Consider the following 19,858-nt stretch of genomic DNA (forward strand, 5'->3'; position numbering starts at 1 on the left):
CTTGCAGCGGTGTACCGTAGGTCTCTAGAAGAGCGTAGCGTTCCAAAGGATTGGAAAAGGGCACAGGTCATCCCCGTTTTCAAGAAGGGACGTCGAGCAGATGTGCAGAACCATAGACCTATATCTCTAACGTTGATCAGTTGTAGAATTTTGGAACACATATTGTGTTCGAGTATAATGACTTTTCTGGAGACTAGAAATCTACTCTGTAGGAATCAGCATGGGTTTCGAAAAAGACGGTCATGTGAAACCCAGCTCGCACTATTCGTCCACGAGACTCAGAGGGCCATAGACACGGGTTCCCAGGTAGATGCCGTGTTTCTTGACTTCCGCAAGGCGTTCGATACAGTTCCCCACAGCCGTTTAATGAACAAAGTAAGAGCATATGGACTATCAGACCAATTGTGTGATTGGATTGAGGAGTTCCTAGATAACAGGACGCAGCATGTCATTCTCAATGGAGATAAGTCTTCCGAAGTAAGAGTGATTTCAGGTGTGCCACAGGGGAGTGTCATAGGACCGTTGCTATTCACAATATACATAAATGACCTTGTGGATGACATCGGAAGTTCACTGAGGCTTTTTGCGGATGATGCTTTGGTGTATCGAGAGGTTGTAACAATGGAAAATTGTACTGAAATGCAGGAGGATCTGCAGCGAATTGACGCATGGTGCAGGCAATGGCAATTGAATCTCAATGTAGACAAGTGTAATGTGCTGCGAATACACAGAAAGATAGATCCTTTATCATTTAGCTACAAAATAGCAGGTCAGCAACTGGAAGCAGTTAATACCATAAATTATCTGGGAGTACGCATTAGGAGTGATTTAAAATGGAATGATCATATAATGTTGATTGTCAGTAAAGCAGATACCAGACTGAAATTCATTGGAAGAACCCTAAAGAAATGCAATCTGAAAACAAAGGAAGTAGGTTACAGTACGCTTGTTCGCCCACTGCTTGAATACTGCTCAGCAGTGTGGGATCCGTACCAGATAGGGTTGATAGAAGATATAGAGAAGATCCAACGGATAGCAGCGCGCTTCGTTACAGGATCATTTAGTAATCGCGAAAGCGTTACGGAGATGATAGATAAACTCCAGTGGAAGACTCTGCAGTAGAGACGCTCAGTAGTTCGGTACAGGCTTTTGTCAAAGTTTCGAGAACATACCTTCACCGAAGAGTCAAGCAGTATATTGCTCCCTCCTACGTATATCTCGCGAAGAGACCATGAGGATAAAATCAGAGAGATTAGAGCCCACACAGAGGCATACCGACAATCCTTCTTTCCACGAACAATACGAGACTGGAATAGAAGGGAGAACCGATAGAGGTACTCAAGGTACCCTCCGCCACACACCGTCAGGTGGCTTGCGGAGTATGGATGTAGATGTAGAAGTAGAATTACAAACAGAGGTAACCAATCAATGTGATCTAGTGCAAAATGAAGTTAATGAGCAATTTAGAGAGGTGAACAGAAACTTGCAATAATAAAAGAATTAAGTGAGCTGAAATTTAACAATAGTAATGAGTAAATCTCAGACGTCCCAATAAGGCTGAATGTATAGAGAATAGGAATTCGAAGGTAACAATTAGTGCCCATTCTACTTTTACTAGTTTGAAGCAACAAATACATGACCTAGTTGAGCAGAAGGTGCAAGAGAGAAATGACTCAACTGTAGGTACTCTTAATCCTGCAGGAGAGTCAGTTAAAAATGATGGGGAATTTCAAAAACTCTGGGTGGAAATGAAGAAAACAAAACAAGAATTAAGCACAAGGCAGATTAAAAGAGTAATGGATTAGCACAAGACTTAATAGAGGAATTTCAACGTGGAAATGGGATGAACTTGTCGATACAGAGTCCTAAATGTAAACCAGACGGTGATGTACATCTCACCTATTTCTTAAGAGTGTTCACTATATCTTTACTAAAGAGGTGTGAATATTCTTTAAAAAATAGATTTAGCACTCAGTTACTTGGCAGGTGACACAGCAGAATGGGGAACCACTCATTCAGAAGAGTTCAAATATCTGAACAATTTCCAGAAAAAATTCAAAAGGAAATACTGTTCACCTAGTACAAAGGAGAATTTGACTGTACGATTACGTGATCCCAAATACTATAATGGTACATAGGATAGTTGCAAGTAATACACTGAATGGCACTTAACTAAATACAAATATTTAGATAACCCACTGAAACACATTTTGGCGAAGGCCCTCATTAGGAGACTATTTTGCTATGTGAGGAAAGAAACATGATACTGGAGCTGGACCACTACTGACGATCTATGAGCCTTTATAGGAGGCCTGGATATACCTAATAAAGAATGGGAACAGGTGGGCGGGGGGTGAGGGGGTGAGAAGGTGGGGAACTGCCCAAAGAAAACAATCACGGTGATCGCCACCCATCAAAATTTCAACAGAGAAAAGAGAGTAACTTCTGTCTTGCAGATAAAAGGAATAATAATTGAGGGAACAAAACAAGAAATGGCCAACCAAATAATTATTCACAGGTATTTATATCCAATACAACAAATAACCTACAGAACCATGTATCCTTTAGTATGTTTTTTCAAAATCAGGTTTCCTCAAATGGATCCTATCCTATTCCAGATTCAGAAAACAAGGAACATCATGGTGTAACAATCAGGATCCAAGAAGTTACAATGCAGCCTTAGGCCCGTGGGGAGGCTAATTGCATTTATCCATACTGTTGTGGGACACAAGTGGTCACTGGAAGAAGGTGAAATAAAATATGAAGAGCAAATTAAAACAATAGTAGTCCGAAATGTATTTGGTGTAACACAGATATTTATATACATTCTGGAAGTGAAGTTTCACCAATATCCCAAGGTTTCCTAGTAAAAATCCAGAACAAACAATAAATAATTTTAAGTTTTTGTAAATCATATTAGTGGTACCTAATATAAATCCGCATATACTACTTGGGATAGATTGGTTACTTACTCACAAAGTATTGTTAAGTTTCAAAACGAATGAGCTGTACTGGACAAGTGGAGTTTCCATATATAGGGTGTCCTTCAAGAATAATAGCTAACAATTAAGCCAAATTTATCAGTGGATAATGCTCAGTTACTAGCAACGGCTAGATACGAGAACGTTGATGATAGCCTGGAACACCCTAAGATAAAAGCTTGTTAGTCAAATAGTTAATGACTAAACAAAAACAGGAACTGCACGATATTTTACTACAATAGAGAGACATATTTTTTGATAAGACCAGAGTAATTAGTCAGTGTATCTGTAAATTTAAAGTAAAAGATAATATACCTTTCTTTTGTAAACCTTATCCAGCACCATTAAGTTTAGATCTGCAGTGCAGGGAGAAATCCAGAAAATGGTTGAGAATGGAATCATAGAACATAATGTAAGCATATGCAACAATCCTCTACTACATGTGAGAAAATTTTCTGGAGGCATGTGACTTGAATCTGACACTCATACCCTTAATAACCATGAAGAAACTGAAAGAAATACAATGGTCTGCATCGGAGAATTGCTGTTGAGATTTGCGTAAGCTAAATATTTTAGCTCGATGGATCTGATAACCCAACATTGGCAGGTATGTCTTCATGAATATTCTACACCATGTACCATGCTTTTATTTGAGGGTAAACTGTACCATTTTTTAATACTTCTCTTTGGTTTGTACATCTCAGTAGTGGTACTCACACAAGCACTAGAGAAATTTCTGGCAGAACGACCTGGTGCATGTATGTGGATGACATTTTGATTTTTTAGAAAACATCAGGAGAGCACTGCTCTTTACTAACCAAAACATTGCATAAATTTTACAAAATTGCCATCACAATTAAATTATCAAAATCATACTTTGGCCAGGACAAACAGAATTTTTTTTTCCATGTTGTAGGAATACAAGGGTTGGAGCCTGATCCTGAAAGTATAAGAGCCATCATAGATTGTCCTGAACTGTGAAATTTCTCAGGCTAGAGGAATTCTATAGGCATTTCATAAGAGGTCAACCCATTAATGATCCACAATTATTATCCCTTTTAAAACAAAGATCGAAATGGACATGGGATGAGGGACATAAGAGGCATTTCAGAATGTTAAACAAGCTTCGGTAGCTGTACCCATGCCAAAATACCCAGTAATGCAGGAAACATTCAAGTTCACAACCAGTCTATAAATGGGATAGCATGCAAATTATTTCAAGGTGAATGGGACCCAGAACTAGGAGAACACAACGCAATTGCTTTTGCAACCAAAAGTTTAAATAAACATGAACTAACTTATACAGCAACCGATAACAGTTATTGGCTATTGTGTGGGAAAAAAAAAAAAAATCGCACTTAAAAGTCTGGGGACAAAGTTCATTAATTGTAACAAACATCAAGCACAAGCACTTCTTATGGAAAGCCAATTGCTGCACAGTAGATCAATGTGATGGGCTTTATTCTTACAAGATTTCATACAGAGGTAAACTATATAAAAGGGTCACAAAACAAGACTCGTTAGTAATAAATGAAATTAAGGGGACAAATGGATCAGGAATTGTTTTTGCTATAAATTTTCTATTGATTAGTTTCACTAACAATGGAGTAAGGAAGTTAGCTTCAAAAGCAAAACATGACCTCCATACAGATAACTATTTTGGGGAAAAACTACAGTTATGTGAGTGAGCTTTGTTTCCTTCTAATGAAAAGCACTTGTGGATTATATAAGAAGATGCCTTATTTTGGGAATCAAATGAAAATTCAGTACACTAGAAACTGTGCATCTCCCACTTAAAGCTTATGACCATTGAAATATGTCTGCTTGTGTCTGTATGTGTGGATGGATATGTGCGTGTGTGCGAGTGTATACCTGTCCTTTTTTCCCCCTAAGGTAAGTCTTTCCGCTCCCGGGATTGGAATGACTCCTTACTCTCTCCCTTAAAACCCACTTCCTTTCGTCTTCCCCTCTCCTTCCCTCTTTCCTGACGAGGCAACAGTTTGTTGCGAAAGCTTGAATTTTGTGTGTATGTTTGTGTTTGTTTGTGTGTCTATCGACCTGCCAGCGCTTTTGTTCGGTAAGTCACCTCATCTTTGTTTTTTTTTTTTTTTTTTTTTTTTTTATATATATACTTATGACCATTTTGACCTTCATAAATGCATTACACATATGAACAATTCTTACTACCTTAAAAATCTAAGTAGGAAGATTACAAGTGTGATAAGAACATGTGAAACAAGTCAAAAGATAAAGGAAGACGACAGTTATGTGTTACATCAATTATATCCAATTATACCGAAGGCATTACATCACCTATCCGTCAAAAGGTAGAGGTTGGGGGCTACTTATATTCTTGTATTAATGGAATGTTGGTCAAACTACATAAAACTTTACCCTATAAAATACAGCTGCTGTTATAAACTGTTTGAGAGTTTATTTTATAGAAATAGGCAAAATTAAGAGGGTGTTAAAAGATAATGAATCACAGTATGCTAGTAATAATGTCAAGGAATTCATGGCTTGGGAAGCCATTAGGCATACAATCATTTCAAAACATTATCCACAATCAGACCCCTGTGAGAGCATTAGGTCGACCCACAGAATGGTAACCTATATCATGTTAGGGAGTTAGATTTTGAGAGAAACATTAGCATTGTAAGGATTGTAAATAGGAAATAGGGAGATTACGTTGAACATATTGCTCAATGAAACACACTACATGAGCACAGTTGATTCAGAAATTTCAGGTAATCTTGAATGAATTACCAAATTTGTCTATGGTAGAAATAATTAACAGGATATTTGTTGAGGAACCACTATTAATGAACCAAGACATAAAACCTGACAACGTACAGAATCTTGTGCAAGAACATCAGAGCAAGCAGACAGAACTCTGGAGTGCAAAAACATTACAGAGGGGCAATTATGCCTGTATTTGACATTGATGACCTGGTATTAGTCAGGGAGTATCATCCTAATTCCAACTCGAAAAAGGAAACCAGCAAGTTCTTCCCACATTACAATGGACCATATAAAATAATTGGCACAACCCATCGTAAAGCTTTGTTTCTCCTAGATCCCAGAAGGGTCAAGAGAAATGTTTATATAATATTGATATGGTAAAAAGATTTAAACCCTCAGGGGACTCTGCAAATTACGCAGGTTCAATAGGTTGATGACTGCCAGCTTCCGAGTACACATCTCGTTTTCCCTTTTGCACTTTTCTTTATTCTTGCCTTGCCTATCGTCCATGAATAAACTTCCTTCCACTATACTACACTGGGAAGATAAACCATACATAACGTGCAGAGAATTAGAATCACAAAAGTGATTATTCTGTCAAAGACTATTACACACAATCACAAAAGTAAAATTTCATTAATTAGTGAGTAAACATTATTTATTTTATTATCTATCTTTGATTACAAATAGCTAGTAATTTATTGGTGTTTACAATGTAATAAGTTAATTCATGCCGCAGTCATCAAGTGGAGCATCAAGTTCATTGTGAAAATGAGGAATTAAATTACTTTCATGCAGTTAAATACTACATGATGGGTCAATAAATACAGAGCCCTGAAAATAATTTTATGAGAAAATGACTTGACTAGGTTCTTGAATGGAAACTTAGTAAATGGCATAAGATATTTTATAATAATATAACATAGGCTGCAGTAGGCACTGGGAGATGAAGGTTGCACAGGATAGAGTAGCATGGAGAGCTGAATCAAACCAGTCTCAGGACTGAAGACCACAACAACAACAACAACAACAACAACATAACATAACATCATATCATATAATATAATTATAATATTTTATAACAAATAAATTTGATAATTTTCATTTCCTGTTACAGATATTATTATTGGGTTTGTAACCATTTTTGTGGAGGAGGTTAAGTACTGTAAGTAATCAGGTAACTCTAACCCCCTAGATGATCTTATCTGCTGCAAAAAAATATTTATGGTGGTAAGCATACAACTACACCAACCATATTCTATTAGCAAGAACATTTCTTTTTATGTTGATACTCTGTCACTAGGGGGATGTCAGGACCAATTTTGGCACCTTCATGGGTGAAGTCAGGAAGTCTCTTCTGTAGGCTATGCCAAACATCTTCATCCTCTGTCTCCTCGGCGAAGAACCTTTCAGGAAGGGAATCCTGGTGCGTGGAGATGTATGGGAATGAGTCTCTGGGGACTGTCTCCCATCTTTTCTAGTCCTAACACTTCTAATCATTCTTTTTCTTTCTTTCTTTCTTCTCCAACAAGACTACTGGCTCTATTATACCTCTGACCGTATTCAACATTTCTATGGCAGAAACCCTTCTCAGTTCCGTTTCACTTTCTGTGCTTACATGAATGCATAAGGAATAAAACACACACACACACACACACACACACACACACACACACACACACACACACACACACACACACACACACACTCCATAGTAGCTCAAATTACACCCATTCACATCTTTAGGTACCATTCTAGGATTTTTAAGGCATCAAAGGCATGAAAATTGCAATAAATCATATCAATGTAATGTTTGGCATGTCAGCAATGTCAACGGGGAAACGGAAGGGAATTACACCCATTCCCTAAATTTAGTTATTACATGTTAACATCCAGGCAAAATGGTTGCAATTGGTCAAGGAGTACAATAAGAGTGTGACAAAAGCGGAAAATTAACATAAAATGGTACGACTATCCACCCAGAACATTAACAGAGCAACATTGGTAGGAGCTTTCCTAGTACAAAAGAGAGAGGACAATGTCGGTTCTAAATAGGTTCAATTGATCAGGTGAAGTCATACCTACAAGGAGAAATTTCTTCAAATTATGTAAATACGGAAGGAAAAGGATACAATTTTTTTTAATTGGCATAGTGTGCCTCATATAAATTGTATGTTGGATCAAAGGGTTAGTTGGACACAGGAAAGGGAGGACCTATATCGAAGTTAGGTGGACTCATAAAAGAGATGTTAAGGAGGTAGATTTTGAGAGAAACACTATCGACTGATCCACAAATGATGGCTGTTTGCACAGCTCGAGACGAAGACAGGGATCGCATTGGTGCTGATTCCAGCGACAGTTGTGGTAAGTGCGTACAAGTGTGTTGCACGTGAAGAATGATGTGTATACTGAAAATTACGTCTCTTGCTTGCTAGTGCAGAATTTGTCACTTACTGCCACCATCAGCCATGACAGCTCACAACAAATGGATTAAACTTTCACTAAACAACTCACTATAGTCACGTTTAATGCTCACATTGGCTACGACATTCCCAGCAGAGTGCTGAGAACAGTACTGAATGCTTATTGGTTGTCAGAGAATGCATGACATAGGTGCACAGAACACGCCCAAACTCAACTTCTATCATTCATGATTCCAGCTATAGCACTTTAAGGATTGTAAATGGTTGAGAAGTACCATCCTATGGAAGAAGGACTCTAACAAGTTCTTACTGGAATAAGGAACAGCAGTGAATTTCGTTTGCCATTTGGGAAGAGTTCTCGGAACTAGTACAGTATTGGGTGAATTACCTTTATAGTGAAAGAAATGTGTCCATGTCTGCACGAACATAAAAAGCAAGTGTCAGCACTTTGCTACTGATAAAATGGGCTTATGACTCCCTCAGAGCACGTATCTGCCCAGATACAATGGAGCAAGCCTCGTTTAAAAGAAGTAGACATTGCTTATGCAATACGTCAGTGATTAACTCATTAAACATAAAAATGCAACACAGATAATTCTATATGCGGTACAAAACTAAAAATAAGATTTTTTTTTCTCATGTGTGTTCTCTCGTATACTGCAATGTTATTGATGGAACAATTACTTAACAAGTGGAAATGGTACCGATTAACTGTTTACATACATAAGGTGAATGATTAATCTTATCATAATTTGTAAAGTAAAGTTGAGATTTTACACAAATAATTAACAATAAGTTCTAAATAAAAATAAGTAAAACTTATAAAAGAAACACTGAAATTAATAGAGGTTAAAATAAGGTTAATCACATAAATGCACTCTGTAGAGCAAATCATCAAACTGGAGAGAGGAATAGAGATTAGCAGGAATTGCTAACTGAAAGGAGATCTTAGCTCTTGTTTCTTTTTCTTATACTGTAATGTAAGTTTTTTTTTCTTCTCAGTTGAAAATATGTAAGGATTACTAGAAAAAAAGTGCTAACATTTATTTATTATATTAAGCAGCACGAAAAGAATCAAAAAGTTGTTAAGAGTTATTTTAAGAAAGTAACTTTCATGACCTCTTACATTTCAATGGGGGGATATGAGAAATAACATATCATTTTACAGAAAATGATGGATAACACCCGTGGCCCTCATAAACAATGAAAGATGTTAGTGACATTTAATAAACATTTTTATTAGTAGATAAGTTTCAGGTGGCATATTGTTGGCGAAACGGTTTATTATAATGTGTAGGTAATGCAAAGTATATCGACACAGCATTTCTGGAAGGCAGGACGACGAGTTTAGCAGCCTGTTGTGGGCACAATGGACATGTGTTGCAGCCATGGAAGAACAGCACTCACAATACAATAGTGACTGAAGTTTCGAACACTAAGAAATGAGAAGGAGCAATCTGTCTGTACTTTAAAGAAAATTTTTACTGCAAAAATCAAGTTCAAAACTATTTTTTATTGACCAGTGCTGTGCTGCACTTCAGTCATCATGTCAATGCAAAAATTTGTGTTAATATGCACATTCACTATATATTGTGGATTTTAACAACTGACAAGTGTCAAAGGAACGCTACATATATAGACATACTTGCGAGAAACTTGATTGTAATTTTATTTTTGACAAACCTGTGTGCTATGTGCAACCACATCTGTGTGCTCTGTGCAACATGCTGCCTCCAAAAATGTTAACATGGCATGAGTAATTAACGCACAATGGAACATATACACAACCAAAAAAGTTTTTGAAGATCTGAAGATAATAGTATTACCTGTTGAAACTAATCAATAAAAAATAATTTTGAGCTCAATCCTGGCTATAAAAAATTTCTTTAAAAAACAATAGCGATGTTACAGAAATAAAAACACAATAAGATTTACAACCATCATTCTATCTTACATTCTTGGTTATTTTGCTTGTCAAAAAGTATTCTCATTGTACAAGACATCTCTTGCAACAATTAGTGATATGATTGTAATATACATATCTGATGGCAATTAGCTAATTATTTAAAGAAGCTTATACAGATTGGTGCTGAAAGAAGAAATATTGTTGGTCAATACATAAAATCAGAGATTATTCCAGGTTTCTTCCAGCCTCTAGCACCGAAGACACTGCAAAGGAAAAGTAGTCCACTAACATGTGCAGAAGCATGGTTATCCTGATTTTACTATGAGGGGGAGTAAAACCAATATAAATAAATTACACTCCATTTTGGCTCACCTCTCCAACCTCTACCTGCTAGTGCAGTAACATCTCTCTCTCTCTCTCTCTCTCTCTCTCTCTCTCTCTCTCTCTCTCTCTCCCCCCCCCCCCCCCCCCCCCCCCCCGCCCTTTTTGCCTCAAAGGTCTTCTCAAGTTCCTTGTATCTGACAATGGACCACAGTTCACATAAGCCAGTTTTCAAGAGTTTTGTACCGACAATGGCGTTTCACCCTCGGTCTAATGGCGAAGCTGATTGATATGCTTGAATGTTCAAAAGTTACATGGAGAAACTCTTTCCCTTCCACACAAGGGAGCAAATCTAAAAGTTTTCTTTCTTTGTATCACTCCTTGCTGCATGATGGGAAATCGTCGGCAGAATTATTACATGGTCATCATCACTGTACCCTGTTGCATCTCATGTGGCCACTATGGAAACAGTTCATTCTTCCAAGCCAGACAAAGTACTGACTGCAGAACACAGTTTTCTTCAAAGGTTTTGGCAAGGGACAGTGTTGGAAGCATGGTGTCATCACACGAGTATCAGATTGTTCATCTTATGTCATACAATGTTCTTCTAGGCTGCACCAGTGTCACCCTAATCATCCGTGGCACAATTATGATTCTGCGACAATCTGCTTGTCCACAGAGACAGCACACCACTGGAGTCCGCAATAACAATCATCTCTGCTGTCCAGTGTGATGCCAATGGAGCCGCCGTTGTCAGTTTGCCGCAGCTGCTGCAGCTGACGTCAGCGGAGGCAGTGCATCCAGATAGCCATTAAGACACTGGTGCAGCCTAGAAGAACATTGTATGACATAAGACGAACAATCTGATACTTGTGTGATGACACCATGCTTCCAACACTGTCCCTTGCCAAAACCTCTGAAGAAAACTGTGTTCTGCAGTCAGTACTTTGTCTGGCTTGGAAGAATGAACTGTTTCCATAGTGGCCACATGAGATGCAACAGGGTACAGTGATGATGACCATGTGATAATTCTGCCGACGATTTCCCATCATGCAGCAAGGAGTGATACAAAGAAAGAAAACTTTTAGATTTGCTCCCTTGTGTGGAAGGGAAAGAGTTTCTCCATGTAACTTTTGAACATTCAAGCATATCAATCAGCTTCGCCGGTTTTTTGGCTGGTGTTCCTGGTCACTCACAGGTGGATATCGGGGTTGCAGACAGGGAGCTGCCATTGGTCATCACTACTGTCCCTGTCTCCTCATCAATGTGCACATTCAGGCCTCCTCCCCCCCCCCCCCCCCCGTCTCCCTCCCTCGCATTGTCACATGACCCAGGACTACATGATGATAGTACAAGGTATGGGGGAGGGGGAGTAAGGTGTTGTAAGAAAAGTGAGGTCCCATGTTAAAGTTGGTACCCCACAACAGAACACAGTCACTGTCGGGCACAGCCACGAATGCAAGACGTTGACAAAGACAAGCCCTCATGAGTTTCCCTATGTTGCTGCTGCTGCTGCTGCAAGTCTGCACAACTTGGTTCACTCTCTGACAGCCTACTCTGGCATCACTGTAGTTCAGATCTGGCAGCAAGCTAGTGTCATTAGCCAGAGCCGAGTACCAAAGTTCATAGTTACATGAAAGCGACAGTTGGCTGACATTCAGTACAAGACAAAAACTGTCACGATGTTACATTACAGAATTCTACAGTACAATAACAGTTATCACTGTGTTCTGTGATCGTAATGTATATCGTCCATCTTATGGACACAGGTTTCTACTAAAGATAAGTACGTAGTAAAGGACAGATTACTACTTACCGTAAAGAAGACACGTCAAGTTGCAGACAGGCACAATTAAAAGACACCCACATATAGCTTTCGGCCACCACCTTCGTCAGTAAAGCGAGGACACACATACAACATTCACAGTGTGTGTGCACACATGTGCGCGACCACACACACACAAAAAAGCAAGCACACCTCCCACACACATGGCCGCCAACTCCAGCATCTTGGGCCGGAATGCGAGATGACGTTGGACGCAAGCAGCAAACTCCACAAGACAGCGTCCGTCTCTCTTCCCCCACCTGTACACTACTATCCCTTCCCCACCTCCTCCAGATAGCTGACTGCATATCATGCGACATTGCTTTCTGGCCTGAGATGCTGGAGTTTGCAGTCGTGTGTGCATTAAGGTGTGCTTGGTTTTTGTGTGTGTGCGTGTGTGTGTGTGTGTGTGTGTGTGTGTGTGTCGTGCCTGTCTGCAACTTGACGTATATTCTTTACGGTAAGTAGCAGCATATCTTTTTCTACATTGTTGATATTCCTACCTGGAGTTTCCTGTGTCTCAAAGATAAGTATTCTGTATTAAAGGATTTTCCTGGAACTGAACTAATATTCTACATATGTTGTAACCACCACTGGACCTCCTCCAGAAGTGAAACCTACAGAACTGTTGTTTTAGGCTTGCTATGAAATATTTAAAAATGTTTTCTGAATATATAAAAACTATAAATGTTCAAAAAGACAAAACTGCGTGTCTGCTGTTCTAAATGTTTGTCAGTCCACCTCCAATTGTTCCATCTGCAGGAATAGGTAAGTATATGCTCCTCATTTGTATCAATTACGTTAATGAAAAATAACTGTTAACAGAAAGCACCACTCCATAATAAAAAAAATGCAAATCAAAATGATCTAAATCAGTTCTCTCATTATTACATTGCAACTTTACATTTTACATGCTTGCCATTTTTAATTTCTATTTGAAACTTTAATCCTTTAAATATTTCAATTATGTGACTGCATGTAATACAAAAATTAGCTATGCTTTTCAGATAACGTTTGGAGTGCACATAAGGGTACCCTGTTCTTAATCAAATGGAACTTGTGATGACCTCAGTGGTCCCTGAACCTCATCTAATAGCCACTTATGTTTGCTGTTATGGAATAGGTATTTGATTTAATTGTTTTATTAGTGGCAGTAATATAATGTAAGGGCAAAGTCAAACAAGAGAGGAATATGTGGTTCTTAGCATAAATTATCAATCAAAAACACATGTGGAATGTAGATACTTAATACATATTCTAAAATTCTTACAACAGCCCAAAAAGTAAACATTAAGTCTACACTTTAGGTTTAAAAGAACAGAAGCACTTACTTCCTCAGTTTGATCCACTGTCTTTTCATTAACCAGTCTGACTGTGTCACGAGGTCTTGTAGAGTTCTTTTCTCTACTGTGAGGACGCACACTGTGCCGGACAAGAAGTGGTGATTTCGATTGTTCTTTGTGATTTTCATCCTCTCTGGCTAGCAAGACTGACATACGGAACTATACAAGAAAATAGTTATAATCAATGAGAGTAATGGTTTATTGTCTATTAATGAAACAAAAATTAATTTGCTTGGAACAGTAATAAAATTAAGCACTCTTACTTTACATATCACCATACTAATTCTCTGAATTAGCTGGATTTTGTCTTGGAACATTTTCCTTGACTAGAAAGTTGCCTTTTCTCTTTTCAAAAGATACATCTGCTTTTTTTTCTCTTTTTTTTTTTTTTTTAACAATGTCCTAAACAATTACAGGCAGTAAGATAATTATTTTACCTACTTGAGATTAAGGTTATATCACAAAAAAAAAGCCAACTGACTGAAAAGGTCACATCAAAGAACTTGAGAGTGTTGCAGCTACCATTTTTCCGTTGTTAGACAGGAATTAAAGTGAGTATTTAAATAGTGGGAATCCTACCACAAATAAATTTGTAGAATTTTGTCTGGCAGGTTTCTAAATACATTAAAGCACTTAGTGATATCCCAATATCACACGAAGCTGCAGGTGATAAAAAATAAGATTCTGACTAAATCCTTTTTTGAATATCATTGGAGAAGAAACAATACCGCATAAGTAGCAAAACACGAATTTTACAGGGGACACACAAAACAGTCTAGAATACCTGATACATTTCATAAGGACACAAAATCTCCGTTGATGCACTATAATGATATTCTAGGTTGTAACACAAAGTGACACACAATATTATTTCACGGGGTATTTGTTTGCCCGTCTCCTGTACAACTTACCACATTTATGTTGCTTTTGGTGCTGAAAAAGTGGTAACAACATCAGTTTGAAAAGACTTTACAGAAAGAATTTCAAATATACACACGGTTCACACAGGTCTGATAATTTCTGCAGATTTCTTCAAGGAAAAAACTGCCTAACAAAGAACTACACCGCACTGTCACTCCTGAAACAGTAACATCCAAGATGACAATCATTCATATGGAATGTAGTCATAATAGTAATGACAATCCTTAAGAACAATGACTTTAATTTGTAAATGATCCCATTTGTTTTTCTTGATTTTCAGTTTTTCTTTGTATAGTTTTGGGAAGCAAAATTCTCCAGAAATTTTTCTCTAACATCTTGGTATTTCTTGACCCACTTTGTCGAAAGTGGACTTGTAGCAAATAATAGCATTTGGACGGTACTGTATTGCCCTAAGGTCTGTAACTGTTGGCTCATTCTTTGCATCTCTTCCAGGCCTAAATGAGACATACAACCACAAACTTTTTTCTCCACAGTTAGTGAAAAAGGAGTAAAAGACTTCATAAGGTCGTGGTTTTCTTCTTGCCTCTTTGGATATCAAGGCATATTGGCTAGGAAGTGTAACTTCATGTCCTTTGAGCTTGCACTCAATGGAACTGTTCCATCTGAGTAGGACCTTTTTCCAAAAATTTTTGTGTAATAAATACTCCAGAATCAATTACTAACCTTAAAAGGACATTTAATGAAATCACGTTTCTACTCTGAAATGTGCAAACGTCAGAATATAGAATGTATGGGTGAAGATTTTCCTTAATCGTTTTGAACAGTACATCCATGATACATGGGGTACAACTTGATCCAACCAATTCACCTTGTTTTTCATCAAACCAGTGACACACGACATCATGATTTTCTAAATTATACAGTGTATAGTTATGGACAGCCAATTTTGTTCTATAATAAACTCACTTGCCTGTAAAAGTGGTACTACTTTCACAGCCTGTAAGCCCATGGTGACTGTTCAAGGCCTGGGCAGCTTTCTTACCTTGCCTGCTTTTTCCATTGTATGGCTGCTTCCATGAGTCTTCACTTTTTTGGGGGAAAATAAGTTACGGTTAGCCTCACCAAAAATCAAATTAGAAGTAGCATAACTTAGCAATGAAACCCGTTTCTTACTACATTTTTCCGTGTAGAGTCTATACAGCTGTTCTTTGCTTTGTATCTGAATCAGGGCTCATCTTTTGTGTGGAATTATCCAGCCAGTATTTCACTGTCCATTCTTTAAAGCCAAGAGTATTGAGAAACTTTTTTTTTTTTTTTTGCATACCTGATGTTTTCCTGTATCATTCCTCACATAATAAACCAGCGTGCCAATTCTCTTGCATTCATCAGTGATCTTCCCTGACTGTTTAGTTGGAATTATGTCCACAAAATTGATTACATAAATCTTCCTCCGATTCCGTGACATCACTTCCCAGAAAGTGTTAAAAATTGCCTATCTGTCACCAGCAGAAATTTGATGACACTTCCTTTGAACAGATTTCTGACACTTCTTTGAAGTACACATCGGGCCCTGACACTTCTTTGAAGTACACATCGGGCCTAAGTTTCATGGCTCTCTTGGACTATTATGAGTAATTTCGACACTTCGACTTCTTTATATCCAAAATATGCTTGTCCACATATTCTCAGAGTACTGTTGGCATTTTTCTTTCAGACTTCAGGGCAGGCTTTAGATTTCCTTTTCCTGTCACTGCTTGAGTCACCACAACATTCTCGGACTCTACCTTCAACATCCTTGTTTCCGTCAACTTCTGGTAAGTTATATGAAAATGGCTGGTAAAAAATCAATCACATGGCAATAAATGTGAAAAAGTACTATTGTCTGCAGTAGCAACTGTTACTGCTTTATAATTCTAACCATTCTTGGACACAGTCAGCGAAGTTTATATACAACAAATATCTGTAAATCAACTTCAGAAGACCAAAGTTGAATTTCAAATTCATGTCTTTATGATAACAATGATTACAATATCATTAATATCACTAACAGTCTCAATAAAAATTACCTGTGTCATTAGATGGCTGAGGAAAAGTGACTGAGAACCCACATATGAAATTAATTCTTCTTCTGTGCATGTGACTTCACTGTTACTACTATTATCACCTGATGTTCATTCTGGATTTACATCAGAACATATAATAAAGCGGGTATTCAAAACATCTTTAGCAGAAAGGACTGAAGCGCACAATAAGTGAAGTGTAGCATTACAACATAGCAGCTGTGGTAGTGGTACTAATAAATTTTAGAGTTTTAGAAGACTGCTGTTAATGTGAGGTAAATAACAAAACAATTTTCTTACCACTGTCAATCACTCACAAGAAGGATTCTTCGCTTTCATGTGCTAAGTTCAGCTGAAAAACTATTTTTTCCTCAGAGAAGGGATCATCTTGCAAAATGCTGTCCATTTTCATTAATTGAAGATAGTACCAAGGAACCACTTTCAAAGACTGGAAGATACACTGTAAGCAATAACAATGTGCTGTGGCTGTGTGCGCTTTTGAATTTACATGGTATTGTTTACTACATCCAAAACAATCTAGTTGTGCAGTACTTCATTCTTTTGCACTTACGCAATATTTCCATCTATTTTTTCACTGTGCCACATGCACAGTATTGTTTTAGTTAATTTTATTTGTCGATAATTAAAAAAACTGGCATTTTAGTGGTAAGAGCAGATGCGCTGAAGTCAAGGATATCACCTGACTGAAAGATGCAAAATCAACAATCTGTCAGGGATGGGGTATTCTTTCTTCCCTAACGATATGTATTCCATTTGAAACAGTACCAAACTCACCTCTTTTTGATTATCTTTAGTTGCTTTATGTAATTTTTGTATTGCACAGTTTAGCTAAAATTGTTCACTTGCATTTTCTTCTTCTCATCTTTTTTCCAAATGTTCACACAGACATCAAAATTCTCTCAAAATCATCTAACAATAAAAAACAACACCAAACAAATAAATTACACCACATTGTTGCTGTTGTTGTCTTCAGTCCTGAGACTGGTTTGATGCAGCTCTCCATGCTACTCTATCCGGTGCAAGCTTCTTCATCTCCCAGTACCTACTGCAACCTACATCCTTCTGAATCTCCTTAATGTATTCATCTCTTGGTCTCCCTCTACGATTTTTACCCTCCACGCTGCCCTCCACTGCTCAATTTGTGATAACTTGATGCCTCAGAACATGTCCTACCAACCGGTCCCTTCTTATTGTCAAGTTGTGCCACAAACTCCTCTTCTCCCCAATTCTATTCAATACCTCCTCATTAGTTGTGTGATCTACCCATCTAATCTTCAGCATTCTTCTGTAGCACCACACTTCGAAAGCTTCTATTCTCTTCTAGTCTAAACTATTTATCGTCCATGTTTCACTTCCATACATGGCTACACTCCATACAAATACTTTCAGAAACGACTTCCTGACACTTAAATCTATACTTGATGTTAACAAATTTCTCTTCTTCAGAAACACTCTCCTTCCCATTGCCAGTCTACATTTTATATCCTCTCTACTTCGACCAACATCAGTTATTTTGCTCCCCAAATAGCAAAACTCCTTTACTACTTTAAGTGTCTCATTTCCTAATCTAATACCCTCAGCATCACCCGACTACATTCCATTATCCTCGTTTTGCTTTTGTTGATGTTCATCCTATATCCTCCTGTCAAGACACTATCCATTCCGTTCAGCTGCTCTTCCAAGTCCTTTGCTGTCTCTGACAGAATTACAACGTCATCGGCGAACCTCAAAGTTTTTATTTCTTCTCCATGAATTTTAATACCTACTCCGAATTCTGTTACCCAAGGATTTCTACTAGCCCTCGTCTTTTTACCTACTTGATCCTCTGCTGCCTTCACTATTTCATCCCTCAAAGCTACCCATTCTTCTTCTACTGTATTTCTTTCCCCCATTCCTGCCATTTGTTCCCTTACGCTCTCCCTGAAACTCTGTACAACCTCTGGTTCTTTCAGTTTATCCAGGTCCCATCTCCTTAAATTCCCAACTTTTTGCAGTTTCTTCAGTTTTAATCTACAGGTCATAACCAATAGATTGCGGCCAGAGTCCACATCTGCCCCTGGAAATGTCTTACAATTTAAAACCTGGTGCCTAAATCTCTGTCTTACCATTATATAATCTATCTGAAATCTGTCAGTATCTCCAGGCTTCTTCCATGTGTAAAACCTTCCTTTATGATTCTTGAACCAAGTGTTAGCTATGATTAAGTTGTGCTCAGTGCAAAATTCTACCAGGCGGCTTCCTCTTTCATTTCTTAGCCCCAATCCACATTCACCTACTACGTTTCCTTCTCTCCCTTTTCCTACTACCGAATTCCAGTCACCCATGACTATTAAATTTTCGTCTCCCTTCACAATCTGAATAATTTCTTTTATTTTATCATACATTTCTTCAATTTCTTCGTCATCTACAGAGCTAGTTGGCATATAAACTTGTACTACTGTAGTAGGCATGGGCTTCGTGTCTATCTTGGCCACAATAATGCATTCCCTATGCTGTTTGTAGTAGCTTACCCGCACTCCTATTTTTTTATTCATTATTAAACCTATTCCTGCATTACCCCTATTTGATTTTATATTTATGGCCCTGTATTCGCCTGCCCAAAAGTCTTGTTCCTTCTGCCACCGAACTTCACTAATTCGCACTATATCTAAATTTAACCTATCCATTTCCCTTTTTAAATTTTCTAACCTATCTGCCCGATTAAGGTATCTGACATTCCACGCTCCAATCCATAGAACGCCAGTTTTCTTTCTCCTGATAACGAGTCCCCGGCCAGAGATCCGAATGGGCGACTATTTTACCTCCGGAATATTTTACCCAAGAGGACGCCATCATCATTAACCATACAGTAAAGCTGCATGCCCTCGGGAAAAATTACGGCTGTAGTTTCCCCTTGCTTTCAACCGTTCGCAGTAACAACACAGCAAGGCCGTTTTGGTTAGTGTTACAAGGCCAGATCAGTCAATCACCCAGACTGTTGCCCCTGCAATTACTGAAAAGGCTGCTGCCCCTCCTCAGGAACCACACGTTTGTCTGGCCTCTCAACAGATACCCCTCCGTTGTGGTTGCACCTTCGGTATGGCTATCTGTATCGCTGAGGCACGCAAGCCTCTCCACCAACGGCAAGGTCCATGGTTCATGGGATTATACCACAACCCAGGACTATTTTTTTCTTTCTTCACAATAAATGTCTTACTGAATGTACAACTCAATCTGCAGTGTCGTCGTCTCACAGCTACAGCATGAGTCATGTGATGAGGCACGCCAACATGCAAAATTAAAGTAGTGTGCAGAAAAACATATAACCAGTTGGCTAGAATGACCAATGAGCTGTGAACAGGTACAGATGGCGAA

General features: G+C 38.2%; 1 protein-coding gene across 4 annotated transcripts in view; it reads right to left on the reverse strand.

The window, feature by feature from the left end:
• The window catches only part of LOC126470208 (probable E3 ubiquitin-protein ligase MGRN1), a 167,535-nt gene that overhangs the window by 88,671 nt on the left and 59,006 nt on the right, over positions 1-19,858 (reverse strand). For all 4 annotated transcript variants that reach the window (XM_050097886.1, XM_050097910.1, XM_050097894.1 and 1 more), the window contains exon 10: positions 13,530-13,700. In XM_050097886.1, the coding sequence (XP_049953843.1) occupies positions 13,530-13,700 (171 nt within the window). The remainder of the gene's footprint in view (positions 1-13,529; positions 13,701-19,858) is intronic.

The sequence above is a fragment of the Schistocerca serialis genome, chromosome 1 (genome assembly GCF_023864345.2).
Source record: "Schistocerca serialis cubense isolate TAMUIC-IGC-003099 chromosome 1, iqSchSeri2.2, whole genome shotgun sequence".
Taxonomy (NCBI): Eukaryota; Metazoa; Arthropoda; class Insecta; order Orthoptera; family Acrididae; genus Schistocerca; species Schistocerca serialis.